The sequence below is a fragment of the Neolamprologus brichardi genome, chromosome 19 (assembly GCF_056152115.1).
Source record: "Neolamprologus brichardi isolate AB-2024 chromosome 19, ASM5615211v1, whole genome shotgun sequence".
NCBI lineage: Eukaryota > Metazoa > Chordata > Actinopteri > Cichliformes > Cichlidae > Neolamprologus > Neolamprologus brichardi.
Genome location: NC_142122.1, coordinates 7,163,210 through 7,190,540, shown reverse-complemented (window position 1 = coordinate 7,190,540; position 27,331 = coordinate 7,163,210). Strand labels below are relative to the sequence as shown.

At 43.0% G+C, this 27,331-nt stretch overlaps 3 protein-coding genes across 4 annotated transcripts in view; 2 read left to right on the top strand and 1 right to left on the bottom strand.

The window, feature by feature from the left end:
- The window catches only part of si:dkey-16j16.4 (uncharacterized), a 31,733-nt gene extending 25,223 nt beyond the window's left edge, over positions 1-6,510 (top strand). Inside the window, exon 5 of the mRNA XM_087833094.1 lies at positions 5,351-6,510. Within this exon, the coding sequence (XP_087689220.1) occupies positions 5,351-5,476 (126 nt within the window). The 3' untranslated portion in view covers positions 5,477-6,510. The remainder of the gene's footprint in view (positions 1-5,350) is intronic.
- A 2,044-nt stretch (positions 6,511-8,554) lies between these two features.
- Positions 8,555-21,337, bottom strand: slc4a1ap (solute carrier family 4 member 1 adaptor protein). 2 transcript variants are annotated; one of them, XM_006799386.3, is made up of 14 exons: positions 20,585-21,337; positions 15,770-15,968; positions 15,511-15,639; positions 15,089-15,149; positions 14,847-14,986; positions 14,605-14,765; positions 13,199-13,268; positions 12,936-13,125; positions 12,755-12,845; positions 11,355-11,622; positions 10,933-11,031; positions 10,214-10,293; positions 10,054-10,123; positions 8,555-9,528 (listed from the first exon to the last, which is right to left on the bottom strand). In XM_006799386.3, the coding sequence occupies exons 1-14, from the start codon at positions 21,335-21,337 to the stop codon at positions 9,479-9,481; spliced, it is 2,361 nt and encodes a 786-aa protein (XP_006799449.3). In that variant the 3' UTR covers positions 8,555-9,478. The 2 variants fall into 2 exon arrangements, with proteins under 2 accessions (XP_006799449.3, XP_006799450.3); XM_006799387.3 differs by having other exon boundaries at positions 12,755-12,842.
- Positions 21,338-21,572: 235 nt separating this feature from the next.
- Positions 21,573-25,366, top strand: supt7l (SPT7 like, STAGA complex subunit gamma). The gene is made up of 5 exons (XM_087832923.1): positions 21,573-21,638; positions 22,782-23,252; positions 23,457-23,781; positions 23,998-24,235; positions 24,889-25,366. Exons 2-5 carry the CDS (start codon positions 22,816-22,818, stop codon positions 25,191-25,193), a joined length of 1,305 nt encoding a protein of 434 aa, XP_087689049.1. The 5' UTR covers positions 21,573-21,638; positions 22,782-22,815; the 3' UTR covers positions 25,194-25,366.
- Positions 25,367-27,331: the final 1,965 nt, after the last annotated feature.

The following is a 27,331-nucleotide window of genomic DNA, read 5'->3' as shown; positions in this document are numbered from 1 at the left end:
CATGTCATTATCACAGCTGTAATTATAGTTTTGGGCGAGCCGCAGACAATTTTCAGATTTCCAAATGGGTCTCGGCAGTCTTTAGAAATGCCTGCTTTATGAAAATCTAAAATCATGACAGGTCTAATTCCTCATATAGTCAGCTCTTACAGAGGATGCACCAACAGGCTGCAGTATAAGATAAATAAGAATTATTTTGAACTGTGAATCACACAAAGCTACTGTAACAGAGTCTAAAAATAAAGTGACGAAAACAGTCATCTCCAGTCAAAGCAGATTATCATTATCAAGTGTGTCTTACATGTAAATTAATTTAAATCAATTTAAACACAACTTTGCATGCAGAGCCTTTCCTTTAATGCTGGCTGATGGGCAGTCCAGATCAGGGTATCCATTACGGTCGTGATAAGGTTGCGAGGTTGCTCAGCCCCTGTGAACAGACCGGCCTGCCTTATTGCCAGCACCTTGATCTCCATCCAACTGCATACTGGGACAGCATCTGGCTGCAGCGTTTGTTCCCATGCCCCACTAGCTACTGAGCTATAGAGACTGTGGAAAATCTGATAGCGCCATTGGATTCCTTTTGCAAACTCAGTTTACTGCAGTGATACATTAGCCTAAGAATGAAAAAATGCCCTCCTTTTCAGGTTTGTTTGATCTCTTGATTTCCCTCAACAGCCTTTAATAGCTGTGCTTTCCGCTTGTCCCATTAGTGCACATTTACCAGCCTGAATACTTCTGTAAATACAACAGGAATTTCCCAAAGAAGTCCAAACGCAACAGCCAACAATTAATCATCAGCGATGCGACTGTGTACATGGTGATTTTTGCTTAGAAGGACGGAGAGCTGGAGGCTGGAACAAGCTTTGTCGTCTTGGCACGGAGGAGGGCGCTCCAGAAGGAGGCACAGTGTGGTGAGAAAAGTGACGTTATTATCACGTCGTGTGGGATAGTGTCAGTGGAACCTTATCACACACTTGTTTATGAGCGCACACATGTGCGCGCACACGTACACACACACCGACTGTAACAGCATCGAGTATACCTCAGTCCTGCATGATGATGAGTGAAAATGTAAAAAAAACCGAGGTGGCGATGAGAGATGGAGCTGAGGAGGAGGAGGTAGAGTGTGTGCGGTTCCCTTGTGGTGTATTTCCAGGGATGGAGTCATTTTCCATTTATAGCCTGGCCGGCTGCTATCTGTTTAGTTCCACTGATACGTGGAGATATTGCTCATTATCCCGTGTTCTCACTGGTGAAGCTGGTAGTGTTGCTGATGTCCCCGTCAGTGACGTCTGTGGGCACTGTGTTTGTTCCAGTTCAGAGATTTTTGTCTCAAAGTGAGTGCACAGTGGATTGATGAGCCATTTGGAAGCTTGTGTCCACTCTTTGTGCACTTTTTCCCCCTTCCATCTCCTTCTGTCGACCCACGGTTTCCTGGCCAAGATCCAGCACAAAGGCACTCGATCTCGCTGGGTGGGTGCAGGAGGGCGTTGAAACTGGACTCAAGTTTTCAAGCATGGGAGTTGTTACAGGGGTTGAGGAGGTTGATGGTGGCGGCGGTGGGGGTTTTGTGTAAGCAGAATGAAAACACAGCTTTGGACACTGTAGCTGCTGCTGAGGCCTCCCCCTCAGGGCCTGGAGGTGAATAGGAGAGTTTATTGATGAGAGCTTCCCCGGCTGTAGCAGGCGAGAGTGATGGCGTCTGATTTCAACCACTGTAAAGAATGGAGGAGGGAAAAAATTGATTGAGCTGAGGGAAGTGGTGCAGATATAGGCGGAATTGAGGGAGGGTGAGGGAGCTAAATGTAGGGAAAAAGTGGTGCATGACCCTTTGGTTTCTGGTTGAGGTAAATCCGACTTTTGTATTACAGCAACACTGAAATGGACTCGAGGTGAGGGCTCAGTGAAGAGCTACAATCCATGCTCACAGCTTTGAGCCATCCACCAGCACCAGTTATGCTCTTGTCCTGATAACATCTCCCCCTGGCATTGCAAATAAATTAACACTCTGAGAAGCTATCGCATTCCGCTAGGCGCGATTGTGTTAAATAGGGCGCAGTTGCTTACTGCAGACCTCAGTATCGTTTGTATCATTTATTTAAATATAGCAAATGTTGCAACTCTGAAAGGGAGACTCCTAAAATAAATATGCAAAAAATCCCGTCAGTGGCTTTTTTTATGCCAGTAGCGGCTGTTAAATCTTTAGAGTTTAAGATTCTTTTAGATGTTTTAACTCAGCGGTCCCCAACCTTTTTTGCGCCGGTTTATGCCCGACAATATTTTCACGGACCGGCCTTTAAGGTGTCGCGGATAAATACAACAAAATAAAACTAGTACCGGTACTGAAAAAAGAAGATTTATTCATAACACACGTGAAAAGACCCAGGAAGACCGAGTTAACGATAAAAACGATAACAAAATAACGCTGAAAACCGATAAAAACCCTGAAAACCATACATTTCACACCTGAGCCTCAACTCTCGCGGCCCGGTACTAAACGACTCACCCGGGGGTTGGGGATCGCTGGTTTAACTGATCTTTCATGCCATCGTTCCTACTGCAGAGATCTGTACTCGGTCTGACCCTGAATGCCGCAGATGTAAACTCTGTGAGGAGGATTGTTAATGTGGACAGGGAGTTGTCCTGATGTATGACTTTTCTCTGCTGTTGGAGTAGCTCACAGCTACCATATGGAGAACATCTCAGCAGAGTTCACATCCATCAAGTTTACTGTGGCTCAGTCTCAGAGTGAGATTTTCCATGTCTCTCTCTCTCTCTCTTTTTTCGGCTCTTTATTCAAACATGAGCACACAGAGCGGCTCTAAGTGGTGATGGGAATTGTTGCTGAGTTACTGTTGTAGAGCTGAACCCCTGAAGATGTCGGTTGAAGTCATAGCAACACCTGTAGCTTCACATGCACTGATGTTATTGGGTGATTTTTCTAGCAGCGGCGGGTGCTCTCCCTGCATCTCAGGGGATCCACTTAGTTACTCTAATGCATCGGTCTCCCAATTTACAGCTCTCTGTATAAGCCCACGCTCCAGTTTTTCCATGGTATCAGCTCGCTGCAACAAGTCCGTCTCTGAAGAAATGTGCTCCCTCCTTGGATTTGGCTCTGAGGGAGAAAGTGCCACCTCACTGCCAAATCCAACAAAGTCATTTCCTGTTGTTTCCTGTAGGGAGGAGAATGACGAGGGCTAAATTTAGACGGAGGCCTTCTAGAGCCATGAGAAGCTCAGAGAGGGGTCTCTGCAAGTGGAAAATCATTTATGTCACTGAACCTGCAGTGTGCATAAATAAATAAATAAATCATTAGCGTGAAAATGTTCTAATTAGGTGCAGTAACTTTCCAACAGTGCCAGTTGAGTTTTCACTTTGCTCTGATGTGTCCTGAGGATCCAGCATTTCCACACTTCTCCACAGACTGTCAATTTAACCTGATGTGTGCTGCACTCTGTCGCACGTATTGAGCGCCCAGGTATCGTCGTCAAGACTACTTTATGCAAACCAGAAACATCCAGCCTCTAAACCAGGGCTGTCAAACATAAAGCTTGGGGTCCAGAATCAGCCCAGCCCAAGACTCCAATCTGGCCCACAAGATGGCACAGATACAGACTTCCCCCATGACCATTCATACTACACCAAAGTAAATAAGTAATAGATTTGTAATTTTGCACATTCACTGCTTACAATTGAAGCCTCGGGCCCACTATGGTCAGTGATTTTTGTCATCAAACAGGGAGAGTGATGAGTGATGAGAGTGTGGATGTCTTTGTGCCTGCCAGTTTTTTGTGAGTCTGTGTAGTCATTATAAGGCGACCAGTGTGCACTGAATTCAAAGAGCTGTTTTGTGAAGACATTTTTCACTACCCACATCTTTGCAATTCTTCATTAAAACAACACAAGAGACACAGCAGCTCCTCTTCTTCCTTGTTGTCATTTTGAGTAGGTTCGTAGCGCCTGTGCTTTTTATAAATGCTGAGTGACTGCACATGTGAAAACAAATCCTTTGTGCAGAATTTACATGGACTTGTAATGACTATAATAGGATCACCCGATGTCTCTCTGAGTGACCTCATCTGCAACTACATATATACTACTACTAATTTACACTACATAACTGTTGAGCTGTCAGGCTGAGTCATTCTTTGTATTTGAACTACTGGTAGAGTCACCGTTTTCTCCTCCATCATGCTAGAAAAGGGAATTCAACCTTCAAGGGAGGGTTATGTTGTGCTTTTTTGCACTTGGGCAACACAAAATGCATCATTGAGGGTGGAAAGCGTTACCTCAGTGCCTTAACTCAGTCCAGATAGGATTGGGTTATGGATTATTGTTTGGGTTATTGTTTGAAATCTAGGAGCAGACACAAGAAGTTCATTGCTGGCTGAAAGTGAGGAGATGCATTGTGACCGTTGCCAAAAAGGCCACTGTTGACACTCAAGTCGTGTGATTAACTGATGCAAGTCCTAGTTTTGCTCACAGATTTTGTTTTCAACAAACATGAAATCAAGAAAATTCTGATTTTATTTATTATTTGAATTTGTTTGTGTTGTGAGCTTCTCATTAGCTCATCCCATTGTGATACATTCATAATTCACAGGGATCACTACTCCTCCTTCAGCATTGGTCAATGAATTTTTGGTGCTTTTTTGCCCTTGCCAGATAGTACAGTGAAGATGAACAGAAAAGAGAAGATGCACAGCGGCGGGGGGGGGCTCGGGTCAAAATCAAACTCGGCATGTGGTTGCCTCCTAAACCCATGAGCTAAACTAGCAGCCTATTGGGTCTTCACCCAAACTGTGTTCAACCTCAGCGTCACATTTGTCATTTTATGTGCAATGACCTGTGAACTGTGATGGATCGTGAGCCAGTGGAGCATTCGCTCTTTAGTTAATCTCAAACCAATATGACTCTAAGAGGGCTTAAAGCCAACAAGATTAAAAGTAGTGAAATGTTTCTGTAGGTGAACCTGTGTAAGGTTCATTAACGGTTGCCTTTGTCTACGGATCTCCAAGGGTCTCTTACCCAACCTCCTTTTGCGTAACATGAGAATGACTGCTGTCTTGAGGTATTCACATCCCCTGCTGCTTGGGCCTCTTCTTGCTCGTATTTGGAGCAACACATACCCCACAGTGGAGGCAGTGAAGTGGCAGGGGCTGGCGTTTGCCCTTGGATGGCTTTTTTTGGTCAGAAACACCAGCTCAGTTTGGGTCTAACTCTACCTGATGGCCTTGTATATTTAAAGTTTAACAAAACTACATGTTAAAAATTCTTAAGGTCAGCAGGTAATCGTTACCAAAGGCTGCAGTCACCCAAACACATGCTCTCTCTGTCTGTCTTTCAGAACCTGACGGGCAGTCGTCCCCCGCCCAGGTACACCTACGACCCCTCCATCTTCGCCTTCCGCTCCCTGAGCACAGTCCCCCCCTGCAGCCCTCTGAGTCCGTCCGAGGATCCTCCCTGCTCATAAGGAAACATCCTCCCACCAGATAATCCTCCCCACTCCTCTCTTCATTCCCAGACGGCTGCTTTTTTTTGTGGTGTCTGCCCTTCTTAGACCAACGAGCGGCTGGTATGAAAGCGTTTGTTTGAAGGTCGAATTCTTGCACACTCAGGTAATCCCACCCTGTCACTTTGAGCGTCGCTCTCTGCCTGAAATCAACAGCGGGCCCAGCACAACCCATCTGAGGATGCTTCAGGTTTTAGAAATCCTGTGATTGGAGGAAGAACGCTCCGGAAACGGACACGGCCCACCTGAACTTAAGTTTTCAGCACAATATTCAAGGGAAATAATGCATGTAAGACAATCAAATGCTTCCAGGGTTTCTTCCTTTGATGTGATAGCTTCATAAAAACACAGCGAGGTGAGTCCTCTGACATCAGTGGTCACATTTGTCTGTTTGAAATTAAGTTTAAAAAAAAAAAAAAAGCTTCTCTGGATGTATTATTGAATATGCAGGTCATGTAAGGCTGAGCTATAACAAACATGTATGGCTGTAGTTGAATAGTCGACCTTTGACCTTTTGATGATGTACATTTCTTAATGAATTTGTCACTTGTAGTCCAGGTCAAAGTTCAGTACTTGTATCCTCTTTCCTTGCATGAATTTCACTGCTTTGCAGAAAGAGGTATGTGGATGAGAATAGTTTGCTGCACATTCGGCGAGTGTACACGGTGCTGTGTTCTGCATAGCCTACTTGTAGTGTGCCATTTCTTTTCTCCAATATTGTACCTCATTACTGTCTAGGTAGAAGAGGACCGCTGGTGTAATTAAGATGTCCCAGTGTTTCTGCAGATCTCTTAATGCCTTGAAATGACATTCCTGTTGTGTTGAATGAAACTTGGGGTCGATCTCGGCCCCGAGAACTGAGCTGATGAACTTATTAAACGCGAAATGTCACCACTGTAACTAGGATTTTGCTGAAGTGAATGTAACATTGTGACATGTTTTCGTCCCTTGTTGCACAAAAATTAGTCAATAAATGCCCTGTGGCCTCTTGTTTAGGAGGTGATTTTTTTTTTAATTTTTTAAAATTTTTTTATGTGATATTATGAGTATTTAAGGGTGGATCGAAAATTCAAGCTCACCTTCATGGGATTCTCTGGACTGTTTATCCTTGTGTGAAGGATCCTTGCTGGTGATGAGGTCTGGGTCTCTGGCAGCTACAGGGCACTTTTCATTTGAAGGTCCACTGTCTCCATGCCTGAAGTCAGCACATCAGGTGAGAAGTATGACCAGGAGCGTGCTCAGTTAATACTCTGAAGCAGCAGCCCCCTTCATAGTTTAACAATGTCATGTTATCATTTGTATTTGGGGACCATCGAGAGAGTTTATGGTGTCGTAAATCCTTAAGTGGACAACTGATGCTGATTGTGGTGCTTTATAGCCTAAAATTTGTGTTTTATATATTGAGATTAAATTTTAGATTCAAAATGGCCTTGGTTTATGACTAAAATATCTTGTTTTCTTTATTTTCTGCAATAATTGATCATGAAACTTTTGCTGAACAAAACATGGATCCAAACTTTTAGTTGTAACCAATAGCGTCTTTTGGCTGTTCCCTTGTTCCTGAGGCAATGCCACAGCAGATGGATCTGGATTTCTGATTTGTGACGCAAGGTTTTAGCCCCCAAAAAAGAAAAATCCCTGCAGCACTCTGCAAAGGTAGATCTGTAGAGAGCAGCGACTCCTCCCATTAATCATGTTGTACAGAAATTGGCTGCAGTTCAGCTTGAGGCACAACAGGGGGCGCTTGCAAAGCAGTTTTTTTTTTAATGGATAGGCATGCACACAGCTAAACGGCTTAAATAAATATTTACATTTACACCTGCAATATATAGTATCAAATGTTTGTTTTCACAAATACGTAAATGATACCATATGTCAATTTAACTAAACCCACATACAGCCTTTAATTTTTCTTTCAGTGAAGCCAATAAACAATTAGTTAGCTAATGTTGATGCCATTTGTCAGCTGTAGTTTAACAAAACAAAGTCTTCCTTTAGTGGTAGTAAATTCAACCACCACAGCAGCTGCTTCTTATACACAGACGGAAGTTTGTTTGGAAGGTCATCGCTACAAGGCTGCTGCTACAAATTCTCAGCTGCTCCAGGTCAAATGCATGAAATTAAAGCGCACTTAAAGTGGCTTGTGATGCTGTGGTGTGCCTAATACTTAAATGAAGCCAACAGGCGGACACTCACTGCTCACTCAACAACAAAGCTCACAAGTGAATTGCATACCAGCTCTCCTCTGTGCAACACCTGGAAAGTGGGAGGGAAAAAAACACCAGTAAAATATTTTCTGCTGATGGAAGACTCTTGGTTTAGGTGAAATGTCTAAAATTACACCCAGGACAAGTTGCTCAGCCACATTTTTTTTTTCAGTTTGATTTCTGCAAAAGTTAAAAATTTATTTAAATATTTATCTTCTACCACTTTATGTTCACTGCCTCCTGGCCAGCTGTCAACCCCAAACTACAGTTTAGCTCTAAGGAAGGAAGTGCTAACTGGTTCTGAAGGCTGATCTGACAGGTGCTCTCTGGCAGCAAAAACAAAATCCAGGAAGTTGTTGCTTATATAAAACCACCACCGAACAAAACATAAGGCACTGCATTCAGCAGAAATCCTTGTTGATGATTCTAGGGCTTTTCTCAAAAATGATGGTTTCAGATCTCTAGAGTTTGACAGGACAAAAGAAAATCCAAGAATTTATTAATCTAATCTGCTACTTTTTCCTGTTCTTTTGCCTGTGTTCAAGCTTATGTTTCATCATGCTGTCTGTGCCTGAGAAGGGTCTCCCTGTGTTTCAGGAATCTATCGGCTTATTAGTAGGTCACTGCAAAGACCTACAGCCAAGACCAGAAGCCTCTTTGTACTCAATCGCGGCCAGAGAAACGCTCTTTGTGTGTGTGAGAGGGAGCTTGAAAGGGAGAAAAAGAAAGTCTGACGTCAAAACCGGCTTCGCTGAGAAGTGGAGCCCCAGAGAGGGAAAGTTTCAGATCATCCTAAAGCAACAAAACAGAGTAGCTCTGAGGTTATGTACAGACAATTTTATTATACATTTATGTAACAAAATACAGTTTATTAACTTGTGTTTTGAGCAAAGACAACAGGAAAGAGGGTGGAAAGTCTGGCAGGAAACCAAGAGAACAGCAATGAGTGGGATTTTGCAAAGCGAGGAATCCTGCTCCGGGCAAACGCACACCAACCGCTAACTCGCTCATAAAGGCAATCTTGTTAAAAAAAAAAAAAATAGAACTTTGAGAAGGTTGGGCTGTGTGTGTGTGTCTGAATGGATACAGACACACACACTCCACTTAGCTTGAGTCATTATCAGCTTGCGTTTCATCCAGTAAGCTATCCAAGTGTCCAGATGGTCAGAAAAGCTGCTCCAATGCTCTCCCTCTTTCTCCCTCCCTGCTACACACACTCCTTTGGAGGAGGAAAAAAAAGGTTATGCCAGCAAGCGACTGAAGCCAAACAGGGGAGGGATACAGATTGGATGTCAGGTGGATTTAACTGCAAGAGGAGCAGCCAAAGACTAGAAAGCTGAATTTGGATCAGTTGCTGCTCTTGCTCTGTCTCCTCATATTTTCTGCTCAAAATTCAATTGAAATTTCCCACCTTTCCTTTTAATTTTTTTCTTTAAAAAGTAAAAAATTCAAGTGCTATCCAACTCCATTATTATGAGTGGGGAAGAGTGCCAGCACACTGGCTGCCCAGAGTCCGCTCTGCTTGTTTAATGTGAACCCAAACGGTGTGCCGTTTCGAATAATCTCCTAGAGAGAGAAGTAAAAACGTGCAGCATTACTGTCTCAGCCCGTCCCGCTCTGTTACAGGCTTCTGTGTTGTTAAGCAGTGGTTGGGCTGGGTTGGAGGGGGTTAATGGTCGGGGCTAAGGAGACTGGAGGCTTTGTACTGCAGGTATTATCTCGCGTAGAAACAGAAGAGCTCTGTTATGTTTCCCCCTCAGTAGCCATACTTGTCATTTAGGTGTGTGCGTCCATCTCCAGTCTGACCTACAAGTGAAGAAAAGACACGAGTAAACACAAAAGGTGCATCCTCCTCCTCACGCATAGAAACGAAAAAGCAAATTCTTGTCAAACTGGGCAACAGGAGTATCACATGCGTTTGCATACCTCATCATTAACCTAAATGCAGCAGTGCAGTTAAATCTGACCTAGAATAAAAGCTCAATCTGGCAGCTGTTTATGCAATTCAAGCTTATCGTATCCCTTAATTGTGACTTGATCTGCATTCCTCAGCAAACAAGGAAAATGTTGCAGCTATTTCAGCTGTGCAAATGTACCATGAAAGCCTGTTTGATTCCTTTGGTCAGGAAAATATTTGGGCCTTTCTTCATTCCAGCAGAGGAAACATGCAACCCGGCCGGTGTCAGCGAGTCAAAAGAACTGCTGTAATTCTATCTCTTAAAACAACAGCAGGGTTAACCTAACCGCTACTGTTCCTGCTGCTTAACAAGATTGAGTGTGATGCAGGGAAGTGATCAGCTGATCGTCAGTCACACAGCTCGGGAGGTTTACCTGCAGGAGGCACCCACACAGAATAATCGGGGTCGTCTTGTGGATACTGTGCTGACAGCTGCACAGGAGGCTGTGGAGACACATGAGGAAATTCCCTTTATGCATTCATGTGGCAATAAACTGTACAGGTATACATTTACTGCTGTGAGTATGGGCCTACCCTGCCGGGGCCCATCGCTCTCTTCTTTTTCTTGGGGCTGGGGTCTGTCGCTGGCTCGCCGGCACCTTTGGATTTGGACTCTGGGGACATGCAGGTAATGTAAATTAGTGGTGGAGCACCAAATAGTTGATACATGCTCATCATCCAGGTAAGTAAATCCCAAAAGGTTGATTCTGTTCATCTGGACGTAGCGTTTTCAGTGGGAGAATCGTTTCGTCACTCATCCAAGTGACTTCTTCGGTCTCAGCTGACTGCAGGTTTCCCCAATCTTATAAACAGTATATTAGCTCAATGACTGATAGTGGGCTAGTTTAAGTCATTCTGCAAATGTACTGTTCATAAGAATGGAATTAAATAGCATCAATAATACCAACTGGATACAATCATTTTAAGGACAAGCTCAAGACTTCTTCTGTGTTTCATGCACCAGGTCTCCACCATGTTTCATGACAATCATCCAGATTGTTTTTCTGCGATCTTGCTCCCAAACAGAAAAAAAACCGCCCTCGCTGCATTCCTCCACCTCGACTCTTGCAAAGGTCACTCAGATGTCAAAGTCTTAGCAATAAAGTTCAAATTCAGAAAAAGGACATTTATGTGTTATAAAGGTTGTGCTAATCTTTTTTTGTTTTTTACTGAATGCCAGTGGGGAAAGAAGATTTAACACTACATCTAAGAGAGAGTACAGAGAAATATTTTAAAGCAATAAAACACGACACCTGGACTCGAAAGGGCCGCCGGCTTGTTGCCGCTATGCTCGGGAACCTGCTCCGCTGCTTCAGACTCCCCACTCCTCCTCTGCTGTTTGTGGCTTTGATCTGACATGAAGGCATGAAAACAGAAATAAAGTGTGTAATAATGAGGACACGCACGATTCAGCACATCCTGTTAAGACTTTAAATACGAGCCACAGGGACAGATATTACTTGACTTTGTACCTAAAGTGCAAAAAATAGAACATGAAAGAAGGAGATCTAAGCATTTCACTGCGACATATTTAATCTGTTTATATGTACGAGGAGGCGTTACAGTATGACAGCAGCATGCATTGCAGATTTACTGCCATCCAGTGGCTTAAAGAAAAATTTCAATTAAATGCATGAACATAAAAAAGGCATTCTGCATGTTTTTGTGCTTTTACCTTTCAGGTGTTCTGAGACTTTAAGTTGATCTCTTTTATTCTCAGAAGGAGACGATTCTTTAGATGTCGATGCGCCGGACTCAGCAATACTTTTACCAGGTAGTTCATCATTATCCTCACTTTTGTCTGCCACTGCCTCCCCTTCTTCTTGTGCTTTTTCTTCTTCTTCCTCCTCCTCCTCCTCCTCTTCTTCTTCTTCCCCATCAGGTGGAAGTTCTTTCATGTTGAAGAGCTCAGCAGGCAGGTTAGGCCGCTTAGGAGGCAACTTCTGCAAGAGAGAAGACAATGCAGTTAGTGCTGGGTGCTTTGATCTAAAATTAGCATCACAGTATTTTATTAAGTACAAAAATTTTTAAATAAAACAAACCACACAAACAAACAACTGAGCTCTGTTAGTAGGGAGATAAAGGCCACAACTTAAGGGAGGGTGACATACAATACAAGGAAAAGCAATTATCATAATAAAGCAGGAAATGGAAACAAGGAAAGCAGGCAGAGGTGCTTCCTTCTCTCCTTCATCCTCCATCCTACTGCCTGTGGCCTGGATGTCGCTCTCACAATGCCATGCTGAAGGATGTATCAGTTCCAAATGATGCACTGGAGTTTATCATTTTCAATTGTGTAACAGTGTTTTTATCTTCAGATATAAAAGAGGTGTAACTAACAGCTGTACTGTAAAAGCCAGGGTGAGAGGAGGACTCTTAAAGCCACTGGTCCTTTTTATTCATGTTGTATCAATTATTTAAGATAGTAAAGGACAGAAAGTCTGACAGTCTCTTCCTCACCTCGTGTGCTTGGCTCTCATTCTCGTGGAGAGAATGTACAATTTGGGAAATAAGGAGAAGGGCAGTGACCAAAAAAAACCAATAACAAGAACCAAATAAGTGAAATCCCTTACAAGAACCCTGCACCATTACAGTTACCTTTGCCTCCCATGGTTTGCTGTTGCTGCATGGGCAGAGTAACTTGAGCCTGGCCCACAGTAAAAGTCCAGTACAGGCACAACAATGAGCTCCTTGCTTAGTGCTCTTTTCTTTATCCTTCATCTATTTTTACTACAGCGCAAGGCCTTTCCCAAGTCTGCTACGCCATCTGGCTAGCTATCAAGCTTTTTAGTAATTGTGCAGTTATTATGTCAGACATTTTTATTAACCCAGACTTCATATGTAGTCACCCTAAAAGGCTCAATTTATGCAGGAAACCCTTGTCTTATATTAACTTATTTCTATCTGATCAGAACCTTGAGTACAAAGGATGCACAGTTCATGCAGGTCTTACATATAGTACATTTAAAAGTCACAGCTGGTAGGGGAGTATTTGAAGAATTCATATCATGCATAAAGTTACAACTTAAAAGCACCAACTTCAGTGGAAATGCAAGCACGTCAAAAAGCACATACCCCAATAGTACCAGTTTTCAGTTTGAATTTGCTCCCTCCCTTCATGGCTCCAAACATCGGCAGGGTCTTTTTCGACTTCTGCTCTGAGCTGCTATCAAATCGAGACAGATCAAAATATCAACTTCAATCTGACACGTTTCTAAAGATAACTTTTAGGATAAAAACTGCTGCTTCGTCTGACCCGGGCAGCAAGGAGGGCATCTGCGCTGGCCTCGTGAGTTCAACCAGTTTGCGGAGCCTCTGAGCATCTTTCCGCAAGTCGGCCATGTGCACGTGAAGCTTCCTGCGCTCCACCGCGTCCATCGCTACCTCGCTTTTCACTGCGGTCATGAAGGCCTCCAGCGAGTCCTCAGTCGATGACGTCAAAGACTCTGATAGGAGTGAAAAGTTACAGACTGGACCTTTTAAAGTCTGTAGAAGTGTGAACAGCTGATCACAGCTCACCTCCTTTTCCAGCACTGAGCTTTTTCTGAGTCTCTGCCAACTCCTTCTCCACCTCTTCCAGTTTGGCCACCTACAGAAAAATAATCAACAGTTACGGACACGTACAGAAAATCGCTTCTTTCTTTAGATGCGTTTTAATGGCTGATGATGCTTTAAATGCTCTTGATTTGTCTGTCAGGTATAAAATCTCCTTCTCAGTTTGCGGACAGACAAGTCCTGGACACACATGAGTAAACTTCATTAAAAGGGACATTTATATAAAGCTCTTCTAGTCTCACTGACAACATAAGCCACATTTCACCTGTTCACCTATAGTCATGTAGCATATTTTCAACACATGTGATCTATTTACCTAATAATCACTTAAGCTGACTTACATGTGTTGGACTGTGGGAGGATGCTAGCGTAGGCAGACCAGGAGATCTGAGCCCAGAATTCCTCTTGTTGTGATTGAACAATAACCTAACAATTGCGCTATACAGATGGTGGAAATGTAGACCAGTATAAATCGTCCACCGTAACACAGGAAGAACACCTGAGTTAACCAAAGCTAGTGAGAACCTGGATTTTTTTTTAAATGAGCCAGTAACCATGGGCAACCTTTTTCCTTTCACAAAATACTGTTAATATTTTTTCTCATGTCTCATCAAAGAAAAGGGGAATTGTGATGGTGCCGGACACTGCATGAGCCACATCATGATGATAGAGGACATGACCACGTGTCTACAATGTCCGTCTATCTGATGGCGAAGTATCATTTTTGAGTATATTGTGCACAAAGCAGACTCTGGAAGCTCTTAGGACTTCAATGAATAATTGAAGCTTAGAAATTTGTGATAATGTACAAAATGACAGTGACAGGTAATTTACAAGTTATTTAGCACCAGCTTCTCTAAAAAAGTGGAGATTGTAGTGGGGCCTGGTAATGGATGTCCTTTACCAGGTGATCTAGCTATCCCAGACCAACCGAAGACAAAAGTGTAAAGATTTTTAACAATGTCAAGTGCTGGATGTTGATATTAAACATGACTAAATACAGAGTTTTCTCTGCTCATTTTCCTACTCTTGGCTAACAGAATATCCCATTTAGGTATTCTTAGGCATGCACCTCTGGCTCCACCCACCTGCTGATTTTCTGTCTGTGAAAGGAAGCCAGTCATAAGAAAGATGGTTAAAGCAACCCAAGGAGCTAAGAAAGTTTGTTTTAGACAGGATGAACTGAGGGACGGCACCATGGCCCAGCATATAAATATGGATCTGGAAATTTACAGAATAGGTCCCCTTGCAGACAGTGGAGCCCTTAAAACTTTCAGAAAACAGCCTGAAAGACAGTACCCAGTTGATGCTCTCACTGTTGTCTGTTGTTTTTACACTCCTGTCATTTATAAAACTATGCAGATGTTTACCAGTGAGTCATAGGTCTCGGGCCGCTCCTCGAGCTTTCCCGCTTTCTTCATTCGTTCCTGCCTTTTCCTCTCCACTGTGCCGGTTCTATCCAGGAAGGTGTCATCATCGCTGTCATAGTAGTCATCGTCTTCCCAGTTCTTCTTCTTGCGCTTACGGGACACTGAAAATCAGATGCAGAAACTCTCATTGAATTTTCCAACACAACTTCCAGTCCTCTCAACACGGGACTGAGCACACAAACCTGCTTCCTGGCGCAGCAGCCCTCTGGCTTCCAGCATTCGACACGCCTCCAGACAGCACTGGATGGCAGCTTCTTTCTTCTTTCCTGTGTGGGTCACCTCTGCAACCAGCTGACGACCCATAGCGTCGTCCACCGGTAGCCTGTTTTAAAAAAATTAATTAATTAACAGTCAGTGCATACAGCTCAATAAACACTTCACAGCCTGCCTGAAAAAAACAAACAAAAGAATTTATTCCCCTTACTTTATTCTACAAAGCCAGGTGCCGTGGTTCTTGTCCTCATACTCAAACTCCAGCTCCTCCCCTACAGAAGACAAGCAAAGAAGTTCAGTGAAAAAAAAAGCAGAATCTGTTGTCTGTGAGTTCTAGTTAACTGCTAGTTAGTATATTCTTTAACCCCTACAATAGAGAGTATTTAACCATTTTTTAATCTCATAAGACAGTAAAGTTTTTTTTTGATTTTCAGCTGTTGGTCATAAAAAACAAACACAGAATTTGGACCCTTCATTTTGAAGTATGTTTTTTAACTATCTTAGGCCAACTTGCCCAAAATAACCCTCGACCTTTTGGAGTAACTGATTTTTTTTTTCCAGCAAATATGTACAGACCTTAATTTCCTTGATTTTGATTTCAGTCTCTTAATGCCCTGCAAAACTTCTTCTCACCTTCTCTGTCATAAAAGCCCTGCAAAGCCTTCTTGGGGTCCTTCAGGTAGGCTGCTTCCTGGTCTTCGTGGAATTCTGTTGAAAAGGGGTTTTCCTCGTTCTCGTCTTCCTCTGGAGCTGCTTCTTCGGCTGCAGGGAGGATTTGTGCAGAGGTAATGTGAAAGGTAAGAGAAAGACCCAAAACACTGAAATCATGTACCAAACCAAATGACATGTAACACACTCCAGCTTCATCCAGCAACAGCAGTGACACACTCACCCATTCCCCACGAACAGCCAGAGTCTTCATTTGACACTCTGCCATCGCCCTTGTTTTCATCCTCCTCCTTTTCTTCCTTTTCCTCATCAGAACCATCTCCCATCATCCTCCTCTCCAGCTCTTCCTTCTGTTTGCGAGCTTTTTCCCTCAACTCTGTCACTGTCAGTTCAGACTCGTCTTCCTCATCAAACTCTGGACCCTGCAAAAAGAAAACGAAGCTGAACACTCAACAATGTTTACTCTTTTGTTAAATATATCCTTTCACACCGTTTTAGACACGGAAAATCTTACATGCATAAAACATTTTTCTGGTACATGAAGCTGACATCAGTTACAGTACTGGATGTTTGTAATTTTGGTTGATAGATGATTCTTTTTCTTTGCATAACACACTAGCTTCTCTCTCCCCAGCTCTTCTAGAAACACAGCATGGCATTTCAAACCAGTTAAAAGAAATGTTCTCTGTAGCCTGTCCTGAATCTCCTCCCTAATGGACATGCCCAGAAACACCTCAGCAAGCACACATACAGGAGCAGCTTTACACGTCTTTTGGCTCTTTTTGATGTTGAGCAGCACCAGTCTATTCTCTCATCCCACCTCTCCCCAGGGTAGGAAGACCCCAAGATAACTGAACTCATCATACGGAGCACAAGCTGGATTTCACTGCTCGGTAAAGCCAGCAGGCATCATTCACAAAAGGAAAGTTGTGATTCTAAGGCCACCAGCCACCCTTCACCTTCTGGCTGTATTTAAAAATTCTGTCCATAAGAGTTATGGAAAGAATCATTGATAAAGTGCAGCCCTGGCTGCACTAAGTTAGACTCTCATGAGTCTAACTTAGTGCAGTCAATGCTAACCAGGTTTACATACAGTTGCACAGGGACTGAATAACTCATAATAAAGGGTCATACTCCAAAAACATTGACCAAAGGACTGCCCTGAGGTATGAAGTTGAATGCCTTCTCCAAATTCATGCATCCAAAACATCCCTGATGTAAAAGGCTGGCTAAAAACGGCACTCAAAATCTCAAAATCAATAATATATTTTTAATGATTAATGGATTAACAGCTTAATATAAAAATTAAAAAAAAAAACCAACTTGATTCTTTCTTGTATCATGTCAGATACACGCTGATGTAACCTTTCAAAAGTAAACAATGATGCGGCAAAAGATGCTTGTGGTAACTGATGTGTGTGGTACCTGTAGTGTAACATATGGTGGTATGACAAGTGGTGTTTTCACACCACTAACTAAGTATTATTATATATTGTGGCAAGTAGCAGTCACATCATTCTGCCTTTTTAAAGTAACTATCATACTGCTGGTACATATGAAGAATATTGCCTCTATATTAAAACAGACCTGTTGTCTTTTTTGTATTTTCCGTCATATATATCCTGTTTCAGTGTGTAGATAATTTGTGTAAGCTGAAAGCTCTAAACATGGCATTTCTTACAGTTTTCCCCAACACTTTAATCTGTATGATGCCATAGCTATAGTTAGGCACACAGAAGCCGCACCCATCTGCTGCTCAAATGCCATAACCAATGGTAAAAATGGTAAATGGCCTGTATTTGTATAGCGCTTTTACTAGTCCCGCCTAGGGACCCCAAAGCGCTTTACACACCCAGTCATCCACCCATTCACACACTGGTGGAGGCAGCTACAGTTGTAGCCACAGCTGCCCGGGGGCAGACTGACAGAAGCGAGGCTGCCATATCGCGCCATCGGCCCTTCTGGCCAACACCAGTAGGCGGTAGGTGAAGTGTCTTGCCCAAGGACACGACCGAGAGTGTCGGAGCCGGTGTTCCAGATCAACTGGCGTTTAGATCAACTGGCGTTGGTCGAACAGATGTGTGGCAGTCTTGCGTTTCAGGAGCTGCTACCGACAAATCAGCAAAAACACGCCAAATGTGTCATCTGTGACACTTGTGAGGTTATCTCGAACACACTCCGTCAGTCTTGATGCTGTTGAACAACACAATGTTTAAAAATGTCGCGAGTTTACCTGGTGATATCCTCATGCGCGACGCGATCGCGAAAACAGCAAATAATTAACACCACGCCGATGTTGTTCACAGGTCGTCGTTATCGTTCCCCTCGCACGTTTTATTTCTCCAATTTCAGCGTTTTTGCTTCACAACTAAAGCGAGCAGTTTACTTTGTGCACTAACATGGACTCGAGTCAACCAACGCCACCTCTGGCCAAGTGCCACAGCCTACAGCCAGATCAACCTGTGACACACATCTGCAGCACGTTTGAATTCGTTTCATGCACAACACATTTGTACCTTTCAATGGTCTCTGTTTGTGCGTCATGCAAATAAACCTTTGACAAGAATGAAATGACACTAATATTTCACTAGTGTTGTAACATCACATGTCGTTAGCATAGTCTGTCTGTGTCTTTTCTCTGCGAACAAACATTTTAGAGTTGGTTGTTATATACAGTCTGTATAAGTGTGGTTAATCTAATAAACATTTGTAAGGAGATTGCAGTTACTGTGAATGTACAGCAGGTGATTAGTAATAAACAGTCAGACAATGACCCCGACAATCTCATTCAATCTTTCAGATTGCACCTTCTGCGGAAAGTGGTACCACACAGTGTGTGTGGACTTCCCTTGTGCAGAAGGCGACTACTAATGTTGTGGGTGCTAAATAAACAGAGAAAATTGATCCCTGTTGTCTTTGCTTACTGATTGTTTTTAGTGTTGACAATCCACATTGCTGGGATTGCATCTTTCAACATGTTTGTGGGTAGATTTGGATGTACCAGGGGTAAGTGCAGCCACTCAGCCGCTACTCAATGTGATCATAGCAGCAGGTGCAGATGTGTCACAAGTTAATCTAGTAGTAGGTTGTGGTATTTGGCCACAGGTGGCAGCAGTGGACTGACCTCCATTGGAGACTGCTCCAGCTGCTATGTGATAGTGGATCTGCTTCAAATTGAAGATCATATGCAACAAGTTTTGGAAATTAACCCTTGTATTATGTTGAAAAACAAAAAAAATGACATTGATTTTGTTGCGGGTCATTTTGACCCGTACTGTGTAAATCCACTCAGGATAGTCAAAAAACTGCACTGAAACAATAGCAACTTTATTTCCCATGAGATAAACATGTAGAACACAGACATACAACAGTTTGACTTTCCATAACTATTGTAGGAACAATTTGGTTTTTTGTTCTTACAAACACATTTCTTTTGAACCCAACGTTCTCAGTTTTTCAATGTTCAACATTTTCAGTTTTGTCCACATGATGGACAGAATATAACTGTGTGCTTTCTGCAGATGTACTTCTTGCATTTCTCACAAAAAGTGCTTGTTTTACAACAGGAATCTTCCTAACTTCGATTTAAAACAAAAGATTTCTACGTCTCCTCCAGTCTGACAAACAGATGACAAACCAAGCGACACACCTGAGTCACTGACTTTCTTAAATCCACTCACTCTCACTGGCTGTTTATTACTAATCACTGTGTAACTGCTGTAAATTCACAGTAACTGCCATCTCCTTGCAAATGTTCATTAGATTAACCACACTTATACAGACTGTATATAACTACCAACTCTCCAGCCATGTTGATGGATTGCCTATATTGGCTGGAAATATTCATTTCCAGAGAAAAGACACAGGCAGACTCTGCTTACAGGATGTGATGTGACAACACTAATGAAATAATGTGTCATATTTGTCCAAGGCGTATTTCATTGTTATGGAAAAAGAGAATATTAAAATCATGATGAACAGGGGTGGTGATTTCTATGACTTTGTGTATATAATTTGGAATTTTGTACAAATGTAGGCCAATAAGGAATATATGATATCATTTCGTTCTTGTCAAAGGTTTATTTGCATGACGCACAAACAGAGACAATTGAAAGCTACAGATGTGTTGTGCATGAAACGAATTCAAACGTGCTGCAGATGTGTGTCACAGGTTGATCTGGCTGTAGGCTGTGGCACTTGGCCAGAGGTGGCGTTGGTTGACTCGAGTCCATGTTAGTGCACAAAGTAAACTGCTCGCTTTAGTTGTGAAGCAAAAACGCTGAAACCGGAGAAATAAAACGTGCGAGGGGAACGATAACGACGACAAGAGTCTCCCGATCGTTTACTCTTGCTGACCTGTGAACAACATCGGTGTAGTGTTAATTGTTTGCTGTTTTCGCGATCGCGTCGCGCATGAGGATATCACCAGGTAAACTCGCGACATTTTTAAACATTGTGTTGTTCAACAGCATCAAGACCGACGGAGTGTGTTTGAGATAAATGGTAATGGCCTGTATTTGTATAGCGCTTTACTAGTCCCTAAGGACCCCAAAGCACTTTACACATCCAGTCATCCACCCATTCACGCACACATTCACACACTGGTGATGTCAGCTACATTGCAGCCACAGCCACCCTGGGGCGCACTGACAGAGGCGACAGAGGTGTTTGAGATAACCTCACAAGTGTCACAGATGACACATTTGGCGTGTTTTTGCTGATTTGTCGGTAGCAGCTCCTGAAACGCAAGACTGCCACACATCTGTTTGACCAACGCCAGTTGATCTAAACGCCAGTAGATCTGGAACTCGAACCGGCAACCTTCCGATTACAAGGCGAACTCTTGAGCCACGGTCGCCCAATCATAATACTATTTCCTTTGTTTATTCTACAGAGAAACAATTTTGTGTAGCTGCAAGGAATCCATAAGAGAACTTGATCAGCCCAACCAGGCAAGATTAGCACTGTGTCAAACAGCTAAAATCAAGACAATTTAGAGACCCTCCCTGTCATCGTTGATCACCACAACAGACATTACCTGCAGGATAAAAAGCCTCGTGCTTCCTCCAAACTTCAACACGTGCCCCACGCGGACTCTGATGTAAGTTTTCGGTGGGATCTTGTTCTTGTTCACCACAGTGCCGTGCGTGCTGCTCAAGTCGTAGATGTAGAAGCCCTTCTCTTCTCCCATGCAGCCCGCGTCCTCTCCGGCCTCTCCACGGTATTGAATCACTGCGTGGTATCTGGAGATTGAGGGGTGCTCCAGGGAGAGATCGCACACAGGTAAACGTCCAACCACAAAGTAGCTCTTGTCCACTAATGGTACCTGATCCACTATGGTGCCATTTTTTAGGATTTCAAGAGCGTACGGGGTATCTGAAGCAGTGCCACCCCAGGGAGGCTCTGTGTAAGGGAGAGGGGGTAATTTGCCAACTTGGGGGGCTTTAGGAGTGAACGCTCGAGGTTTAGCTTCTGGTTTGGTTTTGTCCTTTTCGGACTTTATGTCCTTTTCTTGGCCTTTTTCAGAAGTTTTGCCTTCACCGTCAGCTTTATTTTCTGTGATGGGTTTGGACGGAGCAGTGACGTTGGTGCGTTTTGCGGTGAAGCTAGGCGCAGCAAAAAGAGCCGGTTTCTTGAAAGGCTCCTCCGCTTCTGGTTGTTTAGTTTTACCCGAGTCTTTCTCTCCGGCTTCCTCTCCATTTTCTGGTGCCAAACGCTCATTAGAGTCCATTACAGAGTTCATTTCGTCGCCTGTGTCCATCACGTCTGCTGCTGGCGGGGAGGCGGCCATGTTTATTTGGTGCAGCTCTGAAACCTGACCGGGTACTTTAACCTTTAAAAATTTACAACTACATCTGATCAATTATGTAAATCGAAGGAAAGCCGTCGGATATTATAAATTCTTAAACAGTCTCACGTTACATGAATATATTTTTTAATTTGTACAATTCAAAACGAACGTTTTGTTGTGGAACTAAACATTCAACATAGCTGTTTACCCGAGTTCTTTTCCTCCAAGGACGAAAACCCTTAGTTTCCTGTTCAGCTTTCTTCAACATTCAATCAACAGCAGACGTTTCCTCCATCCCAGGGTAACAGCAATGTGTTTTTTAAACCTCATTTACATTAATAAACATGCTCGTGATGCATTAAAATATGTAGTTCGGCGTTGAGTTAAAATAAACGAGGGCATCAGTAACTCAAACCGCAAACGTCCTGGAACCCAGCTTTATACTCCAGCCAGACAACAGACATTTTGTGCGTTTTTCTGTCATTCGAAATACATCAGTTTTTGTTAATCATAGACTTCAGACTTTAAAGGAACCAATGCAGTTTGATCTTCTTTTCGGCATATAAAAGCATAGCGAATAGACATGTATCCTGCCGCTCTTTCATCAGTTATTAAGTTCGGAGAGGCTGCTAGCCACGCTGTCTTGGTTTATCATAAATGTTGCCCTTAAAGTATGTCAAATGTACGAAAAGTGATCATGAGATAACAATGTAGTTGTAACAGATCTTTTAAATGTTGTGTTAGCGTTTTCAGCTTTTCACAAAACCAGTATTTCACAACTTCAACTTTGTTTAAAATTGTTCGCCTGTGATCAACATTTGGCGTAATTTGCTCTAAAATTAACCGGAGTCGTATACATTTAACGAATTGGTTTTATTTAGAGACCTTTTGTCAAGAGACATTTAAGTACAACCCGAAAGCTGGACATTATTGAGGGTGATTGGCCTCGCAGAATATTTAAAGTAATTGCAATACTGGTGGTGCAGAGTGGATCAGGATAATAACGTAAATTGAATTGTTCAAGTGTTTTTCTTGTAAATAACTAACTTTATTTTTATTTATTTACATTTTACAGTGGGGTTTGAATTACACCTATGCTTGTAACATTGCAAGAAATAGCAGGAAGCTTCATAGACTTCTGTTAGGGTGAGAAATAAAACAGTTTTGGTCCCTCTCTAAAGAGGCTTTGAAATCCCAGCAAACTAAATCACAAGAGTTTTAACAGAAATACGTGACAATCTTTTGTTTTGTACAGTAGGTTTTAATTTATGCGAGCCTAAAATACTTATAGGTTTACTGTTAATTATGTTAAGAGAGGCTCATTGCCTTAACTAAATACCTGACAAAAGGGTAGCTTTGATTCAGCAAAGCTCAGTGTGTTCCTTTGGCAGCTGCACACTTTTTTGAACTTATTCACATTTTCTATACCCCCTTTCTGTTTTAGTCTCAACTGCAGTCTATATTCTCCTTGTGTCGTCATGATGCGTTACTGGGGTGAGATCCCGGGGCCTGCAGGGGCTCCTCCCAGTCGCAGTTCCTTTGACTTGCTCCAGCGTGAGTTTCGCTCCGTGGAGATGCAGGACCCTCCCTTGCACCAGCCCTCTGCACAGCGCCCACGGCCCACCACAATGCTTGATATCCCCTCTGAGCCGTGCAGCCTCACCATCCACACAGTGCAGCTGTGCCAGCACGTTCGCCGTCTCCGAGGTCTTCTGGCAGCAGCCCAAGCCCAATCTCAGGGTCAGAGCTCAACATCCTCCGAGGGTGGCAGCAAGCTGGACGAGGCTGATACCAACCTGCTGTTACGCCCTCCCACCCCACCTGTTATGCCAGATGACCTGCTACCTGTGGATAGCAAAGCCCCCCGACAGCCCTTTCAGCTCCGCCACAGCGACCCTGAAAGTGACTTTTATAAGTAAGTTTCAGATTGCAGTCCTCTTTTCTAAATCAATACCTCTATATCTATAAAAATGAATTTCATGGGAAATCAATGACCACCTCCCATCATGATCAGCTGATGGGAGAAGGAAGTAGACACTAGACAGATAGACAAGTAGACAGATTTAGACACTGAAGGACTCTAAATCCCAAATTTCCTCCTTCCTTCTTCTGTTTTTAGAGGTAAAGGCGAACAGGTCACAGAACTGAGTTGGCCCTCCTGTAGGCAGCTACTGTATCAGTCTGTAGCGACCGTCCTGGCCCATGCTGGCTTCGAATCTGCTCAGGAAAGCGTCCTGGAGACGCTCACAGACCTGGTCCACGAGCATTACCTGCGTCTAACCCGCCTGCTGCGGGTGGCAGTGGACAGGGAGGCTCGACTGGGAGCCAGTCCCTTCCCAGATGTGGTGGAGCAGGTGTTCCATGAGGTGGGAATTGGCAGCGTCCTGGCCTTGCAGCGATTCTGGCAAGTGAGGATCAAGGACTATCACAGCTACATGCTGCAGGTAAGGCTAGAAAGAAAATAGAAATTAAAAATAAACACATGAGACAACATCAATTTGTCATCCTCCAAAGTCTTATACTAATCTGTTTCATATCTCTGGCTGTTTAACTGTATGTTTTTTCTACATTGAATTAGAGCTGAATGACTTCATAGAAAACCCTTAACAGTTACATCATCCAGACTCTTACTTTACCGCAGAAATATCTTATTCCTACAGCTCAGTAAGGATCTATCAGAGGAATACGAGCGACTGGTAAATCCAGAGAAAGCTCTTGAGGACTCCAAGTCCCCGAAGATCAAGGTGGAGGCCATGAGTGACATTCCCTTCCCTGTTAGTGAGGAGCCTGAGGCTGACTTGGCCTCCGGGGACCAGGCTTTGCCAATGGGGGTCCTCGGTGCCAATGCTGAGAGGCTGGCTTCAGGGCTGGATGGAGACCATTCTCCTCATACCTCAGGTGAGATCATCCTAATCAAATGTTTTCTACAATATGGACTGATAAGTAGTCATTTCCAAGTTCGGTAGTTTAGTGTTTGAAATGCTTTGTGTCCACAACAGGTCATTACTGATCCCAGTGGTTGCATTACCCTCTTTCAATTACAACTGCAGAGTTGTCTGTAAGCTTTAACTCAGTTCTAAGATTTGACAATATTTGAGGGAGAACCCTAATGAGTCCCTATAACAAGCACTTGGAGATAGTGGGGAGGAAGAACTCCCTTTTAACATTAGCAACTTTATAGTAGTTTGTAGCAATGTTATTTGTTTGGTAATGGGAATTCTTAAATTAATCTTAATTGTCACTTCAAGCACAAAGAGAAGTTAATATATATTATAGAACTGCGACAGCATGGAATTAACCACATTCATATACTTTAATGATTCTGTTTAGTTGTAATTTTCATTTACTAAGGTTTTCAAAGCATCGACTGTAATTTTAAAAGTTATACATAACTGGTTTCTCTCATGCTCCTTCAGCTTTCTCTTGAAGACAAGGTTTCTCACTACAGCAGGTTTATTTAAATAAATGTGACTAAATCCATTTGCCCATTTAGTGGTTAAAAAAAATTCCAATTCGCTCCTTAATTCATCTTTGTTTCATGCATTTCCAAGGTGGAGGTGTGGCAAACAACTCCCCTCTGTGGCCTCAGGTAAAAGTGGAGCCGCAGGACGGCGAGGAAGGCCAAGCTTCGGCTCACCATCATCATCACCACCACCATCACCACCACCACGGGGTCCTGGGCGGAGATGTGTTTGAGGACGGTGGGCCCATGTCCACCATGAGTGAGTCAGGAGGAGTAATGGGGCCCTCACCCGGAGGGGTGGGATCTGATGGAAGCTATGCTTCCCATTCGCCCGACTCCATGATGGTTGACGATTTTGACCAGAGACCCAAGAAACGGACAAAGAAGATGTGAGGCTGTTTTGGCAGAGAAATTGACTCTGAGCCAAAGTGCTGAAACACACCAGCGTTAATCTGACAAGAGTGCTGAACTCATGGTGGAAGGCGGGGCTTTTGTAGTTCTTTGTTTTTACTAAATATATTAATGGAGTTAATCACCAAAAGAATAAACATCTTCTGGGGAACCAGCTGCACTAATTCTGGTCATGGAGTGTTTTTCATAAACAAATCTATAAGGAGTTAGCCAACAGTTAGCTTAATGAACAGAGGAAAAGGAAAAACTATGAAGCTCTAATACAAATTGTTTAGTTGAACAACTTCATAATTCAGCTGCAGGGTTTGTTTTCCGGAGCCATTAAGACTCTTGCTCCCTACACACCAATTATTACCATTTAAAATTCATTATCATTAAAAGATGCTCTAAAAAGAGAAAATCCTTGTTCTCGTGAGCATGTCTCTGCATGCGATTATGATGTGTTCTCAACTTTCCCTGCTTCGGTTTACTTTACGCGTGGCCCAACAGAGTGGAATGATCTGCACACACCTCACACACCTGTCAACCTGAAGCCGCTCCGCAGAATTAGCATCTGTTTCAGTAATGAGGCCAACCTGTGAATGCAACACCAGAGGCAATTATGGGTTGGTTGTGTGCATCGCGAAGGGCGACATCAATCCAGTCTTAATGGCAAATTAATTAGGCCAGGCATAATTTTGCATGTTCAATGAGCAGGCCTGTTTGAATACATGTGGTTTGCTTTTGTGTGGTCCTCTTTGGTTTTTACAATTAGCCAGGTAATTGTCTGTGCCTCAGGTAGGTCCTGATGGGGGTCATAACTATTGATATTCAATTAGCTGCATCTATTGATTGATTTGTTTTCTGCAGTTGAATGTGTCTGACTGCACAAAACAGTCTTCCAACTTATGAGGGAGCTATTAGAATTGTTGTCATTAGGACATGTCACCATGTTTCACTAACGTTATATGGATTAGCTTCTGCTCTGATGTTGTGCTGGTAAGCTTCACAGATCACATCAGGTTACCAGCGAATAAAATACAATGAATCCATTCAGATAATACAATTTCCCGAGATACGAGGGCAATCCCAAACGTAAGGTCTCCTATTGTTTTCGAAATACAACGTTTATTTTTCAGAATATTTTCATCATTTTAAAGCTTGAAGACTTTTTCTCTACATAATCGTCATTTCGGTCGATACATTTTTGTAGACGCTGTGACAGTTTTACAATACCCATGTCATATGGACGTTTTTAGAGAATGCTAGCGCCCTTGCTCAGCATTCTTCTTCTCCGGTTCTGAAATGCGCTTCTGAGTTGAGAGTGAGAAAGTCAACAATACCCCCTTTCGTTTCCCAAACACAGTGGCGCACTGTGCGTGCAAGCATTCTCCACAACACCGCGCGTCCACGCGTCGTCCGTCAAACTGTCGCTCTCCTGCAAAACTTTGGAACTTCATCACCCACCCTACTATTCGGACTTCGCACCCAGTGATTACCCCCTGTTCCCAAAGGTGAAAGAACATTTGTTCGGAAGGCGATTCTGCGGCGGCGGCGAGCAGGTATGACATGGGTATTGTAAAACTGCCTACAAAAATTTCTACAAAAATGCATCCACCGAAATGGCGATTATGTAGACAAATGAGTCTTCAAACTTTAAAATGATGTTTAAAAAAAAAAAAAAAATTGAAGACCTTACTTTTGGGATTGACCTCGTACTTAGACACATACATCAAACTGCTCCAGCACCGTGCCTTGAAACAGCCCCTCACTTTATTTCGAGAATAGCTGTTTTAGCTCTTTCTGTTATCCGGGACCTTCAAGGATAAAACTCCAAGTTTGTTTGATCAATGTGATATGTCCAAACTGTTACATAACACTCCAATGCTATTTCTCCATGTCATAGCCGCAAGCTACAGTCACGGTCAAAACCAAGTACACCCTCTATAAATTCTAAGGTTTTACATATGAGGACATAATAAATTATCTAGTTGTTACTAGGTTTTAAAATTCCCGCCAAAGTCATGATACATGCTCGATGATTGGATAAGGAAATTAAGCTACATTTAAATTAACTTAATTAGCGTTCTGGGATCCTGCCACAGTATTTTAGTCAGGCTGAGGTCTGGACTTTGACTAAG